The following is a 21,286-nucleotide window of genomic DNA, read 5'->3' as shown; positions in this document are numbered from 1 at the left end:
TTTGGAGTAATTTGTTTTCAATATATCTAACAAATTTGGGATACTGTACATCGGAATTTCATAAAAAAAATTAAATATTTTCAATTGATCTGAAACATGCTAAATTTGATTTTAAACGCGGGAAATTGCATTTAAAATTGTTTGTCAGGAATGATGTCTGATGTACGTAACACAAAGAAAAATATTAAATAATCTTAGTGTGGGTACTTTATGAATTGCCTCTAAAAATTTTAAGAACTTTCGAATATTGATGTTCTAAGTATTTAAAAATGAACTTGGTGACGAAAACAACAAAATAAATCGACTTTATCCAACTCAACAATTTCCATAGTTCATAAACATTGTGGAAAATCGGAATCCAAATCGTTCGAAAGCGGTTTGAAACGGTCCGCTAATAAAAAACTTGCTTTATTGCATTCGACCAATTGGCCCCAATTTGCCCTCCTGCTCCACAGATCTAACCCCTAAGCAAGGGCAAACAATCAGCAGCTTCTAACTCTGCACAAACTAGTGGGTAAGCAAATACAGGGAGGTGAAAGTTGTGGTGGAATTTTTTTTTGCTCTCGGTTATACCAGGTCAAGTTGGGACATTCTCCTACACGAAGATGTGTGTGTGTGTGTGAGCGTTTTCTGGCCCCGGTGTGACCATAGAAGTCATAAACAGGCCAATTTATGAGATTTGCTGCTGCGGGATGAAAGTTTCATCAGATTTCGAAGAGTTGACGCTGGCACACACTGTTTGTAGCGCAGAAAATGGGAGCACAGCGTTAAACTGTTTCACCACCCACAATTTAGGAGGGATTCGGAGTAGGTTGCAGCGCGCAATCTGAAGTGCGGTTTGGCGTGTTTGCGACGGATAAAGTTCGCTATTAACGAGGTTGGTTAGCGATTAGTTTTCAGTTTATGGGTTTTCCAAAAGGATTATCCTGTTTGCCGACAGAGGGCACTTAATTAATTGAGTTACCTTCTCGACCCGACCTCGAATCGGAGCTATTTGATTGAGATTTTGGAAATTGAACCCGTGTTAAAATTGTTTTTTTAAGTTTCATTGTGAAACAAATCGTATTTTGTTCCCATTTCTCTCTCCGCAAAAGTTCACTAACCTCATAACCTCCCTCATAATCACAATGCATTGTCGCTATTATTGCGCTTTTTTCATTTTCACGAGCAACTTTGGCCTCGTTTTCTTCCCCTTATTTTTCCTCACTCCCAAAGCAGTCATTTGTTAGTGTTTATTTCCTCTACACAAACATAAAAAGGAATAATCTTCCAGTTGTTTCGAGTTTTCGTTATGTTGTTTTGGGGGTCTTTTCCGGTTATTATTACTGGGGTTGTACTTAATGACATTTTGGGGATCATCCTGAAAATAATAATTAAACATTTTTTTTTTTTGATCAAGACACACAATTTGAAGGGTACATAATTATTTTTGAAAATTGGACCATTAGTGGCTGAGATATCGACGTTAGAAAAAGGTGGGTTGTTTGAGTGAGACTTAAAAACCATCAATTTTCCTTTTTTTTAAATCCTTGCATGGCAATATCTCAGCAACTAAGTATCGCATCAATAAAGTCAAAAAAGCAAAATATAGAGAATTTTCTCAGCTTTTCAAAAATATTTTTTCAGGAGTGGGAAAACGTAAACACTTATTTAAAAAAATGAATAACTGTGACTATTTTTTAAAAAGTTACTTAAAAATGGCTTGAACATGAAAACATTGCATTTTATCAAAATTTCACTAGTGTACTTTTTGACTGCAAATTCGATTTAACATCGAAAACTGAAGTTAAATTTTTTTTTGCGACCAATATTTCGATTTTTTTGAAAAAAAAAAAATCAGTATTAATTCGAAAATTCATAACTCGGTTAATGATTTTTGCCCGTTCTGGAAATTTCTAAAAACTTGGCATTTGATGTCCTTTAAAACCTATCAGAAAATAATAAAACATAAAAATAGTTTTGCAAATCAAGTTTTAGTGACGAAAAGTTAAATTAAAATCACCAATTTTTTTCTACCGCGTATCATTTTTTTCAGTGTAGTCCATATCCATACCTACAACTTTGCCGAAGACACCAAATCGATCAAAAAATTGGATTGTCGCATATCATTTTTGTATGGACAGCTGTCAAATTTGTATGGAGTATTATATGGACAAAGTAATGATACAAAATGGTTTATTTGGCATGCCGAAGGCAACATCATAGTTTCAGCCGGATTGAAAAATGCAAAAAAAAATTGAATGACCGAAATCTCAGAATTCTCTGAGATCTATTTTTTGATTTAATACTAAATTTTTCATTTTAAAATTTCGTGTTTTTCTAGCTTTGCAGGGTAATTTTTTAGAGTGTTACTGTTTTCTTCAAATTTGTAGAGCAGACAATTGCAAAATAAATTATGTACAAACTTAAGGGGTTTGCTTGTAATCATTACAAGTTATCGTGATTTTTCGAAAAAAAAAAGTGTTGAAAAAGTTCTTTTTTCTGATTCTTTTTAAGTAGTTTGACGACCAATTTTTTTCATAAGGGTTTGGTTTTTTTAAATTAGCAGCTCAATTCACACATTAAATAAAACTTCTTAAATATTAGTTTAAAAAACAAATAGTTTAAAAATAGTTTACCAGTTTGAAAATGAAGTTTTTGACTGAAAAAACATGAATAAAAACAATAAAAAATCATTTTTAGTGAAATTGGGAAAGAAAAGTTTTATTTTCGGATAATTTTTAGTCATTTAAAAAAAAACTGCTAATCGTTATTTTGTTCACTGTCCTTCAATCATTTTTTTTAAGCAAAAAACATACTTTGACTGTGAAAGATTAGGAAATTGGACAATCTTCGATATCCTCTGGGTACATTTCCGTTTTTGTTGGATATTGTCTATTTTCTGCTTTTTGCGAAAATCGTCTTCGTTTCCTAGCAAAAAAAAAAAAGATTACTGAGAACAAATGGTTAATTCAAAAATACTTAATTTGCTAAACTTGGCTGTATTTTGCAGTAAATTAACTGTTCTGACCTGCTCTGAGATCTGTCAATGAATGGGACTATTCTGGAAAAGTTTTCCTAAAAAAAAAACAGTACAAATATGTGTGTGTTTACATGTGGGAAAACTTGACAACATAAACTGTGATCAGACCTACACGAAAACATTATATTGAATTTTGTATTTTTTTTGCTTTATTGGATACGATAACTTGTAGTGTGTACTTTTCGTCAAGTCAAGGAAGGACTAATTTCTGACTGGAATTATCATCTTGCGTGTAAACAATGTCATTTTTTTAGACCACCCTAACACAATGTAGGTCACCCAAATGGGCATAAAAAAAAAAAAAAAATACGGATCTTATTATTTCAGCTAAGCTAACCAAAACAAAAATTTGGGCCCGATCGGACAACTTTTTTTTTCAAATCGTGCTGTTTTCGTGGTAAATTTTGTGTGAGTATGAGTCAGTTTTTTTTTGTAATATCGTTTTATGAAATTACTTTGGTGTTTTTGTTTTATTACTGCAACATTTTATATGCAATAATTTGAAATACGCTACACATAAGCAATAAGTTAATGTTTTTCCAGAATTCGAAAAACAGAACTTTTGATGTGTTTGAAGTGTTTGAAGTCAACTGTCAGCAATCAGGCAACCACACGGCACACGTTCAACTTTCCCTGCTGGCAAATTCCACGAAAGTGTGGCAATCAAAACATAAACATCCGCTCCCCGGGTCGTAATTAGCAAACATTCACCCCTTTGCGAAAACGACTGTCACCTCGGCATAGGTAATTACGTGCTCTCAAAAGTGTCACCAGATTTCTGCGTTTGTGGCATTTTTCAAATTTTCCACCTCCTACCACCCCACCAAAACGAGAGGAAAACACGCTAATGTTGCCACACACACACCCCACACAAAACACACTCTCTCACTAGTATAATTACCTCGGAATCCTCGCTCCGGATGATGTTGAACCGCTCGTCGCTGCTGTAGGTCGTGACTCCGATCGTCAGCAGATGGTAGTCTTTCCGCCGGATCCAAGAAACCTGCACAAGTGTAGTGGGGATGAGGTGTCAACGAGGCGACAGAAAAGAGCAGAGAAAAAGAAAACACATGAGACTAGCAGAAAATTACTGTGAAAGCGGCGCGTAACGAATGGGGGCTGGTGGTGTCACACACTTCAGTCCTGTGCGGGGGAGGCAACGGAATTCGAATGGTGAAACATTAAGTGGGAACCCAAAGGGGGACGGGACAAGCTTAGAGGGGGGCAGTTGTGCGATTCTTTGTGAAGTCATAAGCTTGTTTTATACTTTAGAAAATTTTCTCCGTTTTAATTTTGAATGCTGTAATAAATGCGAAACATTCCAGATTAAAAAAAACATTTCAGAATTTCGAATTGTGTATTAACACTATAAACAATTTTAAATAAATCATATTGAAGAGTGATGGTACACGGAGAAAAAAGAGTTCTCAAAATCGTGAACAAGCGTTCATGAAAATGGGAACCACGAACAAAGTCTTCAAATCCTATGGTACGATTTCCATTCATGAACGCTTGTTCACGATTTCGGGAACTCTTTTTTTCCATGTATAACGATGGAAAACATCATGTTATACAATCCGTTAAAAATGTAGACTTCAGAAAATGTGCATATATTTCGCTATTGAAAGGTTAAAAAATTATTAGAAACTAGTACTTTGTCAAAAATTCACTACAGAGCAAGGACAAAAAAAAGGAAATTAAGAGACCCAAAGTTTTTAAATGGTGGGTCAAATTTAAAGCTCAAATGAGCATGCGGGCCAAATGTGAAAAAATGTTTAAATAGAATATAAACTAGTGCTTCAAATGCATGTCTCAATTGAAGTTTTTGCCTTCCTCACCTCAATGAGGAAAGGCTTTAAAATCACTCGAAAAGCAAACTTCTTTATTCAACTGACTTAGAATCAAATTCTGAACAAATGTCTGTGCGTGTGTGTGTCTGTAAGTCCGTGCACCGAAAAATATGCTCACGATTATCTCCGGACTGGCTGATTTGGACTGATTTGGACAGTTTTTGTCTCATTCGATCCGTCTTGGGGTCCCACCCTAGATAGACCCTAGTTAATATTATAAAGTTTAGAAAAGTACTTCAAAAGTTATGCTTAAAAAAAGAAGGTCGTTTTTGTACGTATACCCGTCATGCTATACATGTTTAGAAAGATATTTGAAAGAATTTTCCAACGCGTCCAAAACATTAAAGATCTGACAATCCTATCAAAATTTAGTGTTATTTATACACTTTTTTAGGTTTTTTTTAGGGAAGATTAATAATATAACTTTGAAGATTGGTCAAAGAGCCATTTTAAATGAATATTCTAAATAATTCCGTGTGCTTTGAAGAGTGTAACAATGTTTTACAATGTTGTAAACAAGGTTTTCAAAAAAGTCCTTAGACTGGCAAATAACAAATAACCACATTGATTTAAATTTTTTGCATAATAAAAAGTTATCAATAGATTATTGAAGTTGTTTAATATTTACAAAATTATCTTTGTCAAACTAATCTTTTCTAGTTTTGTTGATCATCTATTCGGTCTACTCTGCTTGATGTGAAAGAAGAATGATAAAGATACTGACATTTTAATAAATATATTTGCAATAAAAGCTTTAAAAAAATTTCAATCATATATTCAATTGTATTAATCCAACGACCCAATACAGTGCTTAATAAAAAAAGTTGCATTAATAAAATCTAAAAAAGCAGTTGGTAATATTTTTCAAAGCTTATGCCGTTGATTGTAGAATAAAAAGAAGTTCTGAAATTTTCAAAACTAGTAGTAAAATTACATTAAATTTAATTAAAATTGATCTTTTACGTTGTTTTTTATATTTTTTTTTTAATTTTTGGGCTCACTTCAAAATTTAAAATCGTTATGAACTAAGTTGTCTGTGATCTTTCAGAGAAAAATTTGCAGTGTTGAATATGATTTTTTCAATTTGCTACAATTCAAATACAATTTTCATTCATTCGAATACAATCAATTCATTTTAAAAATCTTAAAACACAGTTTTTGAAAAAATCCTAAAATTTTGAAATAATAATTACCAGCCTGATGGATCATTTATGCTCCAAAAATTATAATTCCATAACAATAATTTTCGTTTGGTCATAAGTATCAATTTCCCGTAATTAGCTAAAAAAAATGTTTAAATAAAATTCAGGCCTGGAAATGTTAAGTCCGCAGTTAGAATCGGTATTCTGCTTGAAATTGAGAGAAGAATGATTAAGGTACTGACATTTTAATAAATATATTTGCAATAAAAGCTTTAACACAATTTCAATCCTATGTTACATGTTACAATTGGTATTAATCCAATGACCCAATACAGTGCTAAATAAAAAAAATGAATTGATAAAATCTTTAAAGCGGTCAGTGATATTTTTCAAAGTTTATGTCGTTAATTGTTAAAAAAAAGTAAAAATTAAAAAGTTCTGCACGGAGAGACTGCACCCAGAAATTTTAACAATTAAAATTGTTGATTTTACTTTCGTTAATTTTAACAAAAACGTACTTGTCACAGTCAATTTTCAGTTCAATTAACCAAAATTCAGTATTCATTTAATAACCTGATTGTTGAAAATGTTAAAGGCAAAAAGCTAACAGATTTCCCGAACTCGAATGAACGTGCTCGACTGTTAACTTTGGTTTTAGGAAAATCAAAAATTTTGTTGGTTGAATATAATTAACAATTGGTTAAATATTTAAAAGACGAACTTGGGTTTGTTTACGTCTGTCATTAAAAGTCAAGATTCGAACGAGAGCGGTCGATTTATTGAGTTTGTGTTGTTAATTGTGGAGTGAGAGGATGTGCATGGTGAAAATTAGACTATTTAGCTAATGTTTAAGTGGCAAATCAAAGTGTTGCAACTGGGAAGGTGGAATTGGTGAGTAGGTTTGTTGATGATTTCTTTGCAGGTGATAAACTATGAAGAGCAAGAGGACGACCTTCGCCATGAGGACCTCTGATTCGAGTGAGTTGAACACGTTATAAGAATGTTTAAAGGAAAGAGAGGGCAGTAGAAAGGAGATGCGGGCTAACTCTTCACGGATAGAGCAGCCCGGGCAAATTTAACAAAATGTTGGTTAATCTAAGTAAGTATGGGTTTATTTTTGCATAATAATTTAACTTATGTGATTCTTATAAGAAAACTGAACTATTAAAAAGCATCGTGATTACGACGTATAAAATCTTAATGAACTATTTTTTTTTTCAGAATCATCAATTTTAAAATACATAGAAATGCGTACACATGACAACATAAAAAAGAGATGAAGTAAAAGATCAAAAAATAAAAACATATAAAATATATAAAAGAAAATAATTATTACCTTGAAAGAATACGACTTCTGAATAAACTGGTAAGTTAAACTCAAAATATTTTTTTCAGGAATCGGAGTACGTTGAATAAATTGAATCAAATGCAGTGAAAGTGTGTTGCCAAAAGTAATTGTAAAATTAATGCAAGCTAGGTAAGTAGCATTATTGATATTTCTTTTTTCCTCACTATAATTACATTTATTTATGTTCCTTTTTTCAGTGTATAGCCGAAATTAAGAATTTTGTATTAAATTACTAATAAATTTCACATGTCTATTTGCAGCAAAAGGTTCACTTTGGTGAAAATTCTGTGTCCCACCACAAGAAAAAATAACTAAACCTGAGACCGTTGTAGATGATGATGACATATCGGATGATTTCACAGTGATGGTGAGTGAATACAACACTCAATTTTATGAAACATATTAAAAATATAAGCTAAAAACTTGGTGAAACTTTGCTCGGTTTCTATTTTTAAGGAATTCACGAAAAATTTGTAATAGGCTTTTTTATTATTTTTTTAGATTAATGCAATGTAATTTTTTAAAACAATAGTCAAACTTTACATGTTTTATAACAACAGTCAAAAAAAGTTTTGTTTTAATGCTTTTTGACATTAGTACAAAACTCAGCATTAATTTGTGAGGCGTTATTACAAAATTTACTGCAAATTCTTTAAAAATATTGCTAACAACAGCTAATTATTGACTACATGTACGAATATTTTTCTGTATTCAAGTAAGACATAAGTTAAAATATAGCTAGAAATTCGGCCCAGCCTATATCATTAGATTATTAAAGAAAATATATATCAACACTTACATAAATTATGTCTAATTAAGAAATATTTTGTTATAAACCACTAATAATTTGCTGCATGCAAAAATATTTCGGTTGATACAGCGAAAAAACAATTGTTAAAAAATAGTTAAACAATATGTCCCTGCGAGTTTTTAACAGAATATTCCACAATATATCAGCTGAAAACAAGAAGTTTTTAGTTAATTTTCTGAAAAAAATATTTTAGCAGTCGACTGCTAGATTTTTTTTCAGCCATTTAACCAACAAAAATGGCAATTCCAACTTTTTTTTAAATAATTTTAGTAACTGGTGGTCAACAATTTCGGGTTAACAAAATCAACAATCGATTGTTGAAAAAAAGCTGTGTCAAAAATTGACCCATAATTTTACTTAAATAAACCAAGATTTTCTTAGATTTGCCCCGGCCGGTCTCTCCGTGTGAACATTCTAAAAATAGTAGAAAAATGACAAGAAGTTCGATTTAGATGTATCTTTTATATTGTTTTTCATATTTTTTTTATAATTGGGCTCACTTCAAAACTTAAAATCGACATGAACTTGGTTAATTATTAGCCTGATGAGTCATTTCAAATCCAAAAATCATAATTTCTTGAACTAGAATTCTCGTATGGTCTGGTCATAACATTCATTTTCCCGAAATAAACTAAAAGAAATGAAAAAAAATCAGGCCTGGAGGAGTCCGCAGTAAGAATCTTCTAAATTCAAAAGCTAAAAGAAATATAAAAGTTAAAATCGATTTTCCGCATATTTGTGTTTTTTTTACTTGTTGACTTTCACTTTCTTGGATGAAACATTTTCTATAGTTTCTTATGAGAGGTTAAAATTGTACAACTTGTTTTAATAAAAGTAATTAAAACTTTCAAAATATCTTAAATTTTGAGAAAAAATTACTATCATTACAAAATAGAAAATATTGCCAAATAACATTTTAAAACAGTTTTTTGATGCAGAATTAAATTTGAATCGAAAAAGAACATTGTGTTTTTACAAAATTTCGCTGTTTTCAATTAGGCCACTGCAAATATTTTTTTGAATGTGTTATGAATAAAAAATAAAATGATTTACTAGTAAAATAACATTTCTATTATTGTTTTTTTTTCTATTATTGTTTTTTTTCATTATAGACATTTTACCACTTTTGTGCCATTCATGTCACTCTATTATTGTGAAATTGTTAATTAGTTTTTATTTTTGAAATTTGTTTTCGTCAAAACTTAGTTTTTATCGAAAGAGGTCGAACACATTTTTTATTTGTTTTAGGGGATCAATGTTAATCAAGATTAACATTTCAAAAGGGTGTAATATTTAACATTGGTAACAGTCGAGGAAAATAAGCTTCAAAAAATATTTGCAATCGCCTCTGTTTGAGCTAGACATCGATAAAGTGGACTGTATTAAACTATTTTGAATCATTGAAACGAGTTTAGTATTGTAGTATCACAAGATTTTCATTGATTGCAAGTTAACCTTATAAATTATTTAAGGAAAATTGATATGCCTTACGCACATTTCATTTTCATTATTTTTATCCATCAAATCGATTGAGTTTCCTTCAGAAGTGAACAGTTACAGTGTCCTGTAAGAATTCAACACAAACTTGAAACGTTTCCAGAATATCCAGGGGTGAGCCCTCCAGAGATTTTCGAGGATGACTGACGCTGAGAGGTCTAGTCAATGTGAAGCACTGTTGCTGCTGCGGGTGCTGTGTTGGCAGAGCCATTAACCTGCCCGAGAGGCTGTCAATTGGTTCCGTCGACATGACAACCACCGACGACGACGTGTCGTTGAGATGAAATACACGCGTCGAGTGAGGCACTAGACTAAACCGGGTTATTAAGAAGTGGCAACTGCTTGGATGGTTTTATGTGAAAAAAGTGTTACTCTGAATACTTGAGCATATTTTTTAATGAAATTTCAAGCTCTTATCTGATATTTATCAAAATTGGATTACGTAAATGACTTTTCTGTTTAAAAACTATGTGACATTCATTTAAAATGAAATAGCCGGAACTTCAATCTGCCCCGCTAATTAAATTGCACACCGTGCACAGGTCAGGTCAGGTTTAATTTCCGTGAAAAGCGTCCTGGTAATTGTACCGCCCACGTAACTGGGTTGATTGCTGAAATGTGGCGAAGCCACGGGATGAAGTTATAAATTGTTGAATAAACAAGCGTGGGCGTGCATTCAAATAAACCACGTAATTATGTTGAATGTGTGGAAAATATCAGATGGGAGATTAATTTCATTCAAGGGAATTATTTTATAAAATTCTTTATAAACAATTGCAACCATTTTAATATCATCAAATCAACGTTTCTAGTTTTTGAGAGATATAAGTTTTAAGAAAGACTATAGTGGAGCACCATGAGCATTCGGGGATCGTATCAAACAAGATGTTGACGATGAACTACTCACCACTCCCTCGCCAATGTTCCGCACCACGCAGGGCAGCACCGCGATGGACCCCACCTGGGACGACACCGTAGTCAGATTCTCCGTCTCGAAGTACATCTTGCTGAAGTTCCCTTCGATCTCCGGCCCCCGAAATTCCCCATCGAGCCTGTTCACCGCCCCTCCGGACTCACCTTCCGTCACCTTCTTCTTATCACCACCACTACTTACTGAGCTAGCACTTTTAATTTTACTAATACCACTAACACCACTACTACTGCTTAAACCTAAATTAACTAGATTGGATTTGGCGCCTTGGGCGGCGGACACTGGCAGGGGGAGGGGCCCACTATGGCCATCTTCCTCCTCCCCCTGGGGGCTAGTTCGTACACTGCTGCTGGAATCACTGCTGGCCGCCGGTGGGTGCAGCTGGGCCGGGAATCGGAATCCCCCCAGCAAGAGCAGGGGGTCCTCATCGCCATCGTCGGTGGCCGCGGTTGGTCGACTGCCATCGCCAAGGTGGCCACGTGGCAGCGGTTGCACCAGAGCCTCAAACCGCGGAGGCGGTGGAGGGCTGCTGCTGTGGTCATCGGTGGGATGTGTGCTTAAGGGGCCACTACTGCTGGTGAGGGTGAGGGTGGAGGAACTGCTGGCTATGCTGATGCTGCTGCTGACATTTGTCGGTGATTGTGTCGTTGATGGTGACAGATCTGAAACGGTGAGGAGATTAGGAAGAACAAATTAGTATCAATTTGAAATGAGGACTTTAAACGTTTGCAGCACATAACTTAACATGTATGTGAAAAAACTGGTCGGACTGATTTCTTGATGTAGTCTGAAGTCTGATGTAGTCAAAGCTTTCCAAAAAATGTCTGAAAAATAAATTGTTGTTTCCATAGAGTACATAGACATAACCGTGTTTTCAACTGCTGCATAGGAGGAAACTGATACCCATTTTGATTTAAATTCAAGGGATTTTTTATAGAAGACTAACAAATTCACCAACCCCTGGGATTCCGAATAAATTTGACTAACTGTTAAAAATAGATGAATTATTTTCTTTTTGCATGAATTGTACATAATTTGGCCATTTTTTGGTAAGAATTTGTAGAGATTTGTTGAAAACATAAGTCAGGGCCTGTCTTATCTCCAATCCTCTAAACATTTCATTGAAAATAATTAACTTTTTGTTATTGAGTTCTGATGCAATAATGAAAACATTCAAACATTCATTTGGTAATGTGAAAGGAACAATTGAAACAACTGTACAAGATTGATAACATAACCCCAGAAAATCTATTATGCCTCTCATGCCTTGATTATTATTTTTTCCCCATGTTGATCTCCAAATCGTTTTTTTTTTAAATTCATTTAGCATATTTTTATGTGCATCGTTTTTTAGTTTTTATTAGCTTTTTATTGGTAGTATTGGTATCGTGTTCATTTTCTTTTGCCTTTTGGCATTCTTCATGTTTAGATTTTTTAATCCATAAAATGAAATCATCGAAATACACAAAAGTATGACAAACTAATTCATTTTTGTAAAATTATCATTAAAATTATTATTTTTAATTATATAAAAATGCAATTTTAAAATATTTGTTTGATTTGTCTTGATCAGTCTCTGCATTTTTGTTAAATACAAAAAAAAAAAAATAAAAAAGTTACCAATTTTTTATCATAAGGGCCATTCATAAATCACGTGGGCACTATTAGGAGGGGGCTAGCGATTGTCCACGCTCCATACAAAAAAGATTTGTTTCGTATGGATAATTGTCCACGAGTGGAGAAGGGGGGGGGGATGAGATTTTTAAAAAAGTGTCCATTTGGTTTATGGATGGTCCCATAACATTATTTTAAGTAGGTCCTTTCAAGTTAACAAATTGATAATGTACACGGATAAAAATATTGTAAGCAAATCCGGAGCATCTGTGTAGTCAAATTTGTCACCCTTGAATTTTTCCCAATATCATTAACATTTTTTTTCGATTTCGTTAGAAATGTTTTCCAAATCGACAACATTGTTCCCGAATTCGAAAAAATGTTATCGCTATGGGAAACATTTCAATGTTGACAAATTCGACAATGCATTGTTACGAGACCTGCTGACAGGATTTCTTTCCGCGTAGTGTTTTAAATGTGATTCATATATTTTGATTTTAAGAAAGAGGTACAAATATAACTTTCCAAAATGTTTTTATTAAATTTACTTTTAATTTTTATTTTTTTTTAATGATATTATAATTGTGTTTGTTGATTGCAAATAAATACACTGATATCAATATGATCATCTACGTCAGTTACGCTTTTCTATTTCTTTTATTATTTTTGTACTATTGACCCTTGGTCCTAACCTGATCGCAGCACCTAAAAGAACTTAATAAAAAATACCCTGATATCATTAACTTTCCAAAAACATTCAATCATAATTGTTCGTTGCAAGTTTCTTAAAATTTAATTTCCTTAACAAAAATAAAAAAAAAATCAATGAGGTGTGAAAAAAATTATTAAAGCAAAATGTGAATTAAAATCTTCTTAACAAAAAAAAAAAAACATTTTGTGTTGTTGAGCACCTTTACTCAAAAATTTTACAAAATATTTTCAAATTATTTTTTAACTAAAAAAATATATATATGGAATAGTTTTCAATTCGTTATTCTTCAAATTTCGAAAATTATGAAAAAATCAAATTGTTACTTATCAATTTCGTGACTCATTTTGGGATTCGTTTAATGTTTTTTAAATACTCGCAGAAATCTTTATTTCAAGTATGAATAAAAACCTTTTTTCCAAACAAAACTTTATCACTGAAAACTTCTTCTGATAAAATACATTTTTACGTTTCTTAAAATTAAATTTCCTTAACAAAAAATAAAATAAAAAATCAATGAGGTGTGTGCAAAATGTGGATTGAAATCTCCTTTACAAAAAAAAAAAACACTTTTTGTGTTGTTGTGCACCTCTACTCAAACTTTTTTCAAAATATTTTTAAATTATGTTTTAATTACAAAAAAATATATGTATAGAATAGTTTTCAATTAATTATTCTTCAAATATCGAAGTTTATGAAAAAAATAAAATTGTTGCTTATCAATTTTGTCACTTATTTTGGGATTTGTTTAATGTTTAATAAATACTCGCCGAAGTCTCTATTTCAAGTATGATTAATTTGCTTTTTTTTAACCTTTTTTTTCAAACAAAGCTTTAGCAATGAAAACTTGTTCTGATAAAATACATATTTTATGTTTCTTAAAATGTAATTTCCTTAACAAAAAATAAAATAAAATATCAATGAGGTGTGTGAAAAATTATTAAAGAATAATGTGAATTGAAATCTTCTTTACAAAAAAAAAACATTTTTTGTGTTGTTGTGCACCTTGACTCAAAAAATTTACAAAATATTTTCAAATTATACTTTAATTACAATTATATATCAGCTCCCTCCGTGTACGCACGAGAGCATGCAGCTAGTGCTCAGTGCTCCATCGTTTTTTTGATTTTTTTCGCCGTAATTGATTGTGGTTACCCGCGAGTTTGCTTCTCCAGCATGCCAAAGGCCGGCCGTGGCCGTGGCAGTTCGAGTGCGGCCTCGAAAAACCCGTGAAGTTCGTCTACCGGCCGTGTGCAAAAAGGTAAACAAACCAACGCCGTGTCGACCGCCATCGCGCAGGAGCGTGAACGCAGAAGGCATCGACAAAAGTTACTACATCCCGGATATGTCCCAAGATCACCAGTGCGAACCCGTTCCGGTACTTCTGGTGCCACGACCAGTGGCACATCAACATCCGCCAACATCCCCATCAGGAACGAGTTCCAGATGCTGAGCGACGACGAAGAAAATAACAACTCTGACGGTAGCAGCACTACCGACGACGACGACGACGATGATGGTCGTGCACGGAAAAAGTGCCGACGTCAAAAAGAACAACTCTCCAGCGGAACGTAGACCACCTCAATTTTTGTTTTGGACACGTTAGCGGACGATGTTGACGAGTTGCTGGAAGGCCTCGGATATTGTCTGAAAATCAGTAAGTCGGCAGTGCAAGTGATCACACTGACCAAAAAGAATTTCGACCTGGTGTTTGAAGAATTGAAGCGTAGCAACTTCAACTTCTACTCATTCAACCCCGAGAAGCCCCCTGTTAAGGTCGTCTTGCAGGGTTATCAAGACCGTCCGATCTCCGACCTGAAGGGTCACCTTTCGGACGCCGGAATAAAACCGCGGGAGATTAAAGTGCTCTCGCGCAAGACAACGGTAACAGGTACACACACACTGTACCTGTTGTACTTCGACCGCGGCACCGTCAAGATCCAAGACCTGCGGCGGACTAAAACGTTGGACGGTTTTTGGGTAAATTGGCGGTTTTACACCAAGAACCCGACGGACGTAGCGCAATGCCACCGTTGCCAGAAATTCGGCCACGGCTCGCGGAACTGCAACCTACGGCCCCGCTGCGTGAAGTGCGGTGAGTCACACCTCTCGGAGGCGTGCGCACTGCCACGAAAGGCGGACTTGGGGGACAAGGCAGAACAAACCAAGCCGCGCGTAAAGTGCACGAACTGTGACGGCAACCATACCGGCAATTACCGCGGATGCGTCGCGCGCAAGGCCTACCTCGAGGAGCAGGAAAAGAGGAAGAAGAAAGCGTCCCACCCTCCTCAGCGAAGTACGAGCGCAGCCGTTCCTGCAGCTGGACAGCGTACGGTTCCAGCGGAAAACTCAGCGTTCCCTCCTGGTTGGGGGCGTTCGTTCGCCAGCGTGGTCGCTGCCGGTAGCGGCAGTACGGCCCAGCAAGAAGTCACCGGGGAAGATCTCTTTACCCTGCCGGAGTTCTTTGCTCTCGCGGGGGAGATGATGACGCGGTTTCGGAGCTGCCGGAACAAGGCAGAACAATTTCTGGCCCTTGGGGAACTGATGATCAAACACATCTACAAAGGATAAATTACCTGTGATCTAAATATAAGCTTTCTCTTCCTCTATCCCCTTTCCTTTGCAATTTCTGTAAGTTTTTTTTATAGTTTTTTCCTACTCTTACAACTTAGTTAAAGAAATAATTGTTCCTAAATGGATTATGATGCAACACACAGCTGTAAGGAACTCCAAAACTCTGTTTTGCACTTCAAAATAACTCATTGTATCTTGATTATTCACCAATAAAACAGAATTGAATTGAATTGAATAATTATATATGGAATAGTTCTCATTTCGTTATTCTTCAAGTATCGAAATTTTTGAAAATATCAAATTGTTACTAATCAATTTCGTGACTCATTTTGGGATTCGTTAAATTTTTAATAAATACTCGCAGCAATCATTATTTTAAATTTGAATAATTTGCTTTTTAACCTTTTTTTCAAACAAAACTTTATCACTGAAAACTTGTTGTGATAAAATATTTTTTTTGATTTTGGCTCATTTATTTCAAATACAACGATCCAAGTTTTTTTTTGACATATATTTAACATTTTTACATTTGTTATCTTACGCCATTTTTCATATTACTAATAGAATCAATATATCAATAAAGAAATGATAAGAATAAAATTCAAACATAAAGAATGATTGAATTTGAAATAAACACATTTTGAACAAATACAAAAGCAATATTCGAATAAAACGTTGAATTAGCAACAATCAATATTTTAATAATTAATATTCGATCTCAAGCCTATTTTTTAATTTGTACAGTGAATTTATGTATTCAATAGTTCATGAACAGCCTTAAGGGCCAGAGAACTATTTTGAAAAGCCGTCGCGGGCCGGATTAAATGGCTTCATGGGCCAGAGGCGGCCCGCCAAATGCGACCGGATTCGACGGACGTTGGGCAGGCCTGGTTTAGTTGTTTCACGTTTGACCTGAAGTTATGATGGAATTTAAATAAATTTAATGTATTTATTTTTCACTTTTTAGCTCTTACATCTTGTACATTTTTAATAGTTCCATACTAACTTCATGTCAGTGGTTGAAGTACTAAACCTTAATGGGTTATATACATGTAAATCGTCAAAAATGTCAGAGGTTGGTTTAAGCACACATTTTTTTTTAATCTTTTGCATGGCATTAAAATATACATTTTCATCTATTAGCAAAATAAATATGAAGACATTTAGATGTACCTTTGCCGAGATATAACTATTTTAAGTTAGCACTTTCCAAAAACGGCTGCCACGATATCTCAACACTGCTTTCACCAAATCGGCTCAAAATTTTGATGAAGACTCGTCAAACCAGTCCTGTTTGCATGATGAAGGGCGATTTTCGAAAAGTTAATTTAAAAAAAAGATAAAAATATGTTTATATTTTTCATAAAAAGAATCGTCAATTTTTGATTTTTGTATTTTTTAAAAAAGCAAAATTTCAAAATCGGCCTTCGTCATGCACACGGAATAAGTCTGGAGCGTCTTCACCACAAAGGAGAATGGGCAAATTTGTATGGGAGCTGGTCCAAGGATGTACACGAACGGGACCAACTTTTTTCGAAAGATCTCGCCGAGACATGAAAAAAAGTCTTCTGGACCAACTCTCTAAACCCCGGGGTTCAAAAGTTACAAGTTGTTGAAGTTTAAGCATTTTGGGTTAAAATGTACAAAAAACCGTATTTTTGCTATTTCTAAAATCATTCATAAACTCTCTGTTTCATTATGGATTTCGATTTTCTTGACTTCATTCGACGCGTATCAGCAAAAACTATGAGTTCTGATATGTCTTAGCATGATTGAAACATGATTTCTCTTGTTTTTATCCGTTTGAACCGTTTGTGCAATAGGCATCTCATAGAAACAAGTCGAAACTTCAAGGTTTTGAAACCGGATCCGACCCAGACTGCTTCAGTGAGTATGGAAAGCTTCAGTGCAATGTTGTAACAACTTATTGGGATGGTCTGAGTCATCCGAGAACTCCTTGGAGTTAAGACCGGTGAGTCTACCGCCGTAACAAGCAAGATGTCGGCTGTTTTTGACCACGGATCATACCCGCATGGCTTCAGTGAGTATGGTAGACTACTATGCTGATGTGTTGGAGTGTCCTGGGTTCTCCTAGGACTCCCTGGAGTTAAGATCTGTGGGTCTACTACCGTAACAATCCAAATGTCGACCGGTTTTGACAACGGAGCATACCCGCATAGCTTCAGTGAGTGTGGTCTTACTTTGCTAATGTGTTAGGATGTCTTGGGTCATCCAAGGACTCCCTGGAGTTATGATCTATGGAGCTACAGCCGTAACAAGCAAGAGGTCGACGATTTTTGACCCCGGAACACACACGCATAGCTTCAGACAGTATGGTAGACTGCTTTGTTAATGTGTTGGGATGTCTTTGGTCATCCTAGGACTCCCTGGAGTTTAGATATTTGGGTGACTGTAACAAGAAAAAGGTCGATGATTTTTAACCGCGCATCAAAACCGCAAAGATTCAGTGAGTATGGCAGACTGTATTGCTGTTATGTTGGGATGTTCTGGACCATTCCAGGGAGTCCTTGTAACAGCCGTAGACCTACAGATCATAACTCCAGCGAGTCCTTGGATGACCCAGGACATCCTAACACATTAGCAAAGTAGTCTACCACACTCACTGAAGCTATAACCGGTCGACATTTGGATTGTTACGGTAGTAGACCCACAGATCTTAACTCCAGGGAGTCCTAGGAGAACCCAGGACACTCCAACACATCAGCATAGTAGTCTACCATACTCACTGAAGCCATGCGGGTATGATCCGTGGTCAAAAACCGCCGACATCTTGCTTGTTACGGCGGTAGACTCACCGGTCTTAACTCCAAGGAGTTCTCGGATGACTCAGACCATCCCAATAAGTTGTTACAACACAGCACTGTAGCCTTCCATACTAACTGAAGCAGTCTGGGTAGGATCCGTTTTCAAAATCTTTAAGTTTCGACTTGTTTCTATGGTAAGCCTATTGCACAAACGGTTCAAACGTATTAAGACAAGAGAAGTCATGTTTCAATCATGCTAAAACATATCAGAACTTATAGTTTTTGCTGATACGCATCGAATGAAGTCAAGATGATCAAAATCCATGATAAAATAAGGATTTTATGAGTGATTTTAGAAATAGCAAAAATACGATTTTTTGTACATTTTAACCCGAAATACTCAAACTTCAACAACTTGTAACTTTTGAACCCCGGGGTTTAGAGAGTTGGTCCAGAAGACTTTTTTTCATGTCTCGGCGAGATCTTTCGAAAAAAGTGGGTCCCGTTCGTGTACATCCTTGGACCAAATTTGCCCATTCTCCTTTCAGCCAATTTATTCCATCCCATCTCGAGATATCGTGGCACCCGTAAATCAACTCGGTGTTTAGAGAAAAACGACCACAAAGTTTGACAGTTCGCTTTGCGCAGTGTTTTTTTTATTCAAGGTTAAACATCTAAACGCGTATTTCTAGGAACGTCAAAAAGTGACGTGCGACAAGATAGCACAACTACATCGTTATTAAACTTACTGTATTCAGGTTCATTTGAAGTATTTTTTCCGAATTTCGTTTTAAAACAGAAAACAAACTACACATTTATTTCAACGTAAAATGGTAAGAGCTGAATTTGCTAGCGTGTATTTAAAAATAGCTCCCATGACCCAGATAAGCTCCGCACCAGAAGGACATCATCATCAACGTCGTCGTCGTCGTAGACTCCGACCGGGTAACGTGTGTCCCCAACCGGAACCTCCCTGAGCCATTAAGGATCGCAATTCTCATTATTTTCTAATTAGTACACCTTTCCTGATTTGAATTCCTCACCCTGCCGAGGGGGAAGTGGCAGACACACCAACCAAGCCTGACACTTTGCCCTGTCTTTCGCTGTTGGGACGCGTTCCAGATCATGCCGGGGCGGAAATCGCAAACGAAAATTTAGACATCTTCCCCAACACCACCGCAGCAGTGTGGAAATGTGCGGTTGGGAGGTGGAAAACACACACAAAAAAACAACGAAAAACTTTACGGTTCTTCCCCGGTAATCACCATAATCGTTCTCATTATCGTGCCCGTTTAGAGGCGCAATAAAACAAAATTAAACGCAATCAAGAAACGCGTCTTGTCTCTTTCCAGGTCACCGCAGGAAACGCCATCAGGTGCAACACATCTTCCGTGCGACTTTTTCCCGTGCTCCACGACGTCTGCGCGGCGGCAGCTGGTTTTAGAATTGTTTCAAAATTATTCAATTAGAAACGATTTTATGGCACCAGGCGTGGCGTTTTTACTGCCGTCATCGCCGCCGGTAACTTTATGGCTAACCGCAATTTCCGGGGGGCCAAGGTGGATGGAAAATTGATGTCGACCGAGAGATGAATCGCATTGGGGTAACAGGAAGGTGGTGGTTGGAGGTGGTTTTATTGGTGCTTGTTGTTTTACGTTATATTAAAATGCAAGGTAATCTTTTGTGACAGCTTTGTCGAAATTGAGTCAAATCAGTCCTGCGATAACTTTTTTTTTATTTTTTTTGTTTAAAAAAATTAGGCCACAACAACTTGTTTCGCCCTTATGGATCAATCGTATCGCGCACTGGACTCACAATCCAGAAGTTGCTGGTTCAAATTCCATGGTAGTGGTGAAAAAAAAGTTATGAAATTTGAACAACAAGGCTCCATGTCAGTTCTTTGATGAAACATTGTTGTTAAATACATAATACACCTGCTTTTTAAATTTCTATGTTAAAACGAGTTTTTTGAGGTGCTGTACTACAGAAGATATTCAAAATATTTTTGAATGACTCCTAACTTTCTGAAATTGATTATAAAAGCAGGAAAATGTATTTTAAATTGATTGCACATATATTTTCATTTAAAATTTGGCTTTTCGAAAAGTATTTTTTGTACTTTAATTTGTTGGGCCGAATTTTAATAGACATTGAAAAAAAAATTGCAACGACCTGATCACGTAAAAAATCAAATTAAAAAAAAATAAGCAAAAACTTGGTGAGACCTTATTAAGGACCACAAAAGTTTAGTCATCACAAGCTGAATATTGATTTCTGTGCCACTTTAAGCCTCTGAGCCTCTGAAATTGGGAATTGATGCTCAAGGGTGTAAATTTTATGGGAAAATTGAAGATATGTATGGAGAAACCAGTTATCCTTATTTGTTATAGCCGCTAACGCAGTTTTCCATTTAAACACAACAGAAAGTGAGCTTCTCAAGACTTTTAATGGCTCAAACTCAAATAAATCAAAGCTGAACAACATGATCTTGAAAATTTAACAATTTAAAAGAATAAATTTCTCTTGATATTTTTTTGGAGCAGGAAGTCATTTATTTCAGGGCACCCAGTCTATACAAAAATGGTATATAAAAATTCAAAAGTCAGTAACTTGGAAAGTGATTTTCTGATCGATTTTGTATCAATCAAAGCAATTATTCATATGATCTCCTTTTTTCAAAAAAAGAAAAATTACCATAATTCTAGATTAAATTTTCAAAACAACCTATGAACCATAAGTTTCATAAGCAAATAGGACCTTTAGAAAATGAAATCTTGAATTAACATATTGTCATTCCAGATATTATTTCAAATTTGACTTTTGCACTGGATAATTTTCTACCAACTCACACGAAATCGGGAAAAGTTGCCTGGACCCCTTTTCAATTTGCGTGAAACTTTGTCATAAGGGGTAACTTATGCCCCTGATCACGAATCTCGTGACGGAGGGGCGGTACGACCCCTTTCGTTTTAAAGCATGCGAAAAAGAGGTGTTTTTCAATAATTTGCAGCCTGAAACGATGA

At 35.2% G+C, this 21,286-nt stretch overlaps 1 protein-coding gene across 1 annotated transcript in view; it reads right to left on the bottom strand.

The window, feature by feature from the left end:
• LOC6040847 overlaps positions 1 to 21,286 on the bottom strand; it is a 135,571-nt gene that overhangs the window by 21,420 nt on the left and 92,865 nt on the right. The window contains exons 3-4 of the mRNA XM_038255515.1: positions 10,578 to 11,263; positions 3,924 to 4,025 (exon numbers count right to left, since the gene is read on the bottom strand). Of these exons, the coding sequence (XP_038111443.1) occupies positions 3,924 to 4,025; positions 10,578 to 11,263 (788 nt within the window). The remainder of the gene's footprint in view (positions 1 to 3,923; positions 4,026 to 10,577; positions 11,264 to 21,286) is intronic.

The sequence above is a fragment of the Culex quinquefasciatus genome, chromosome 2 (assembly GCF_015732765.1).
Source record: "Culex quinquefasciatus strain JHB chromosome 2, VPISU_Cqui_1.0_pri_paternal, whole genome shotgun sequence".
NCBI lineage: Eukaryota > Metazoa > Arthropoda > Insecta > Diptera > Culicidae > Culex > Culex quinquefasciatus.
The sequence above is the reverse complement of the archived record's forward strand: the minus strand, read 5'-3'. Positions and strand labels throughout refer to the sequence as shown.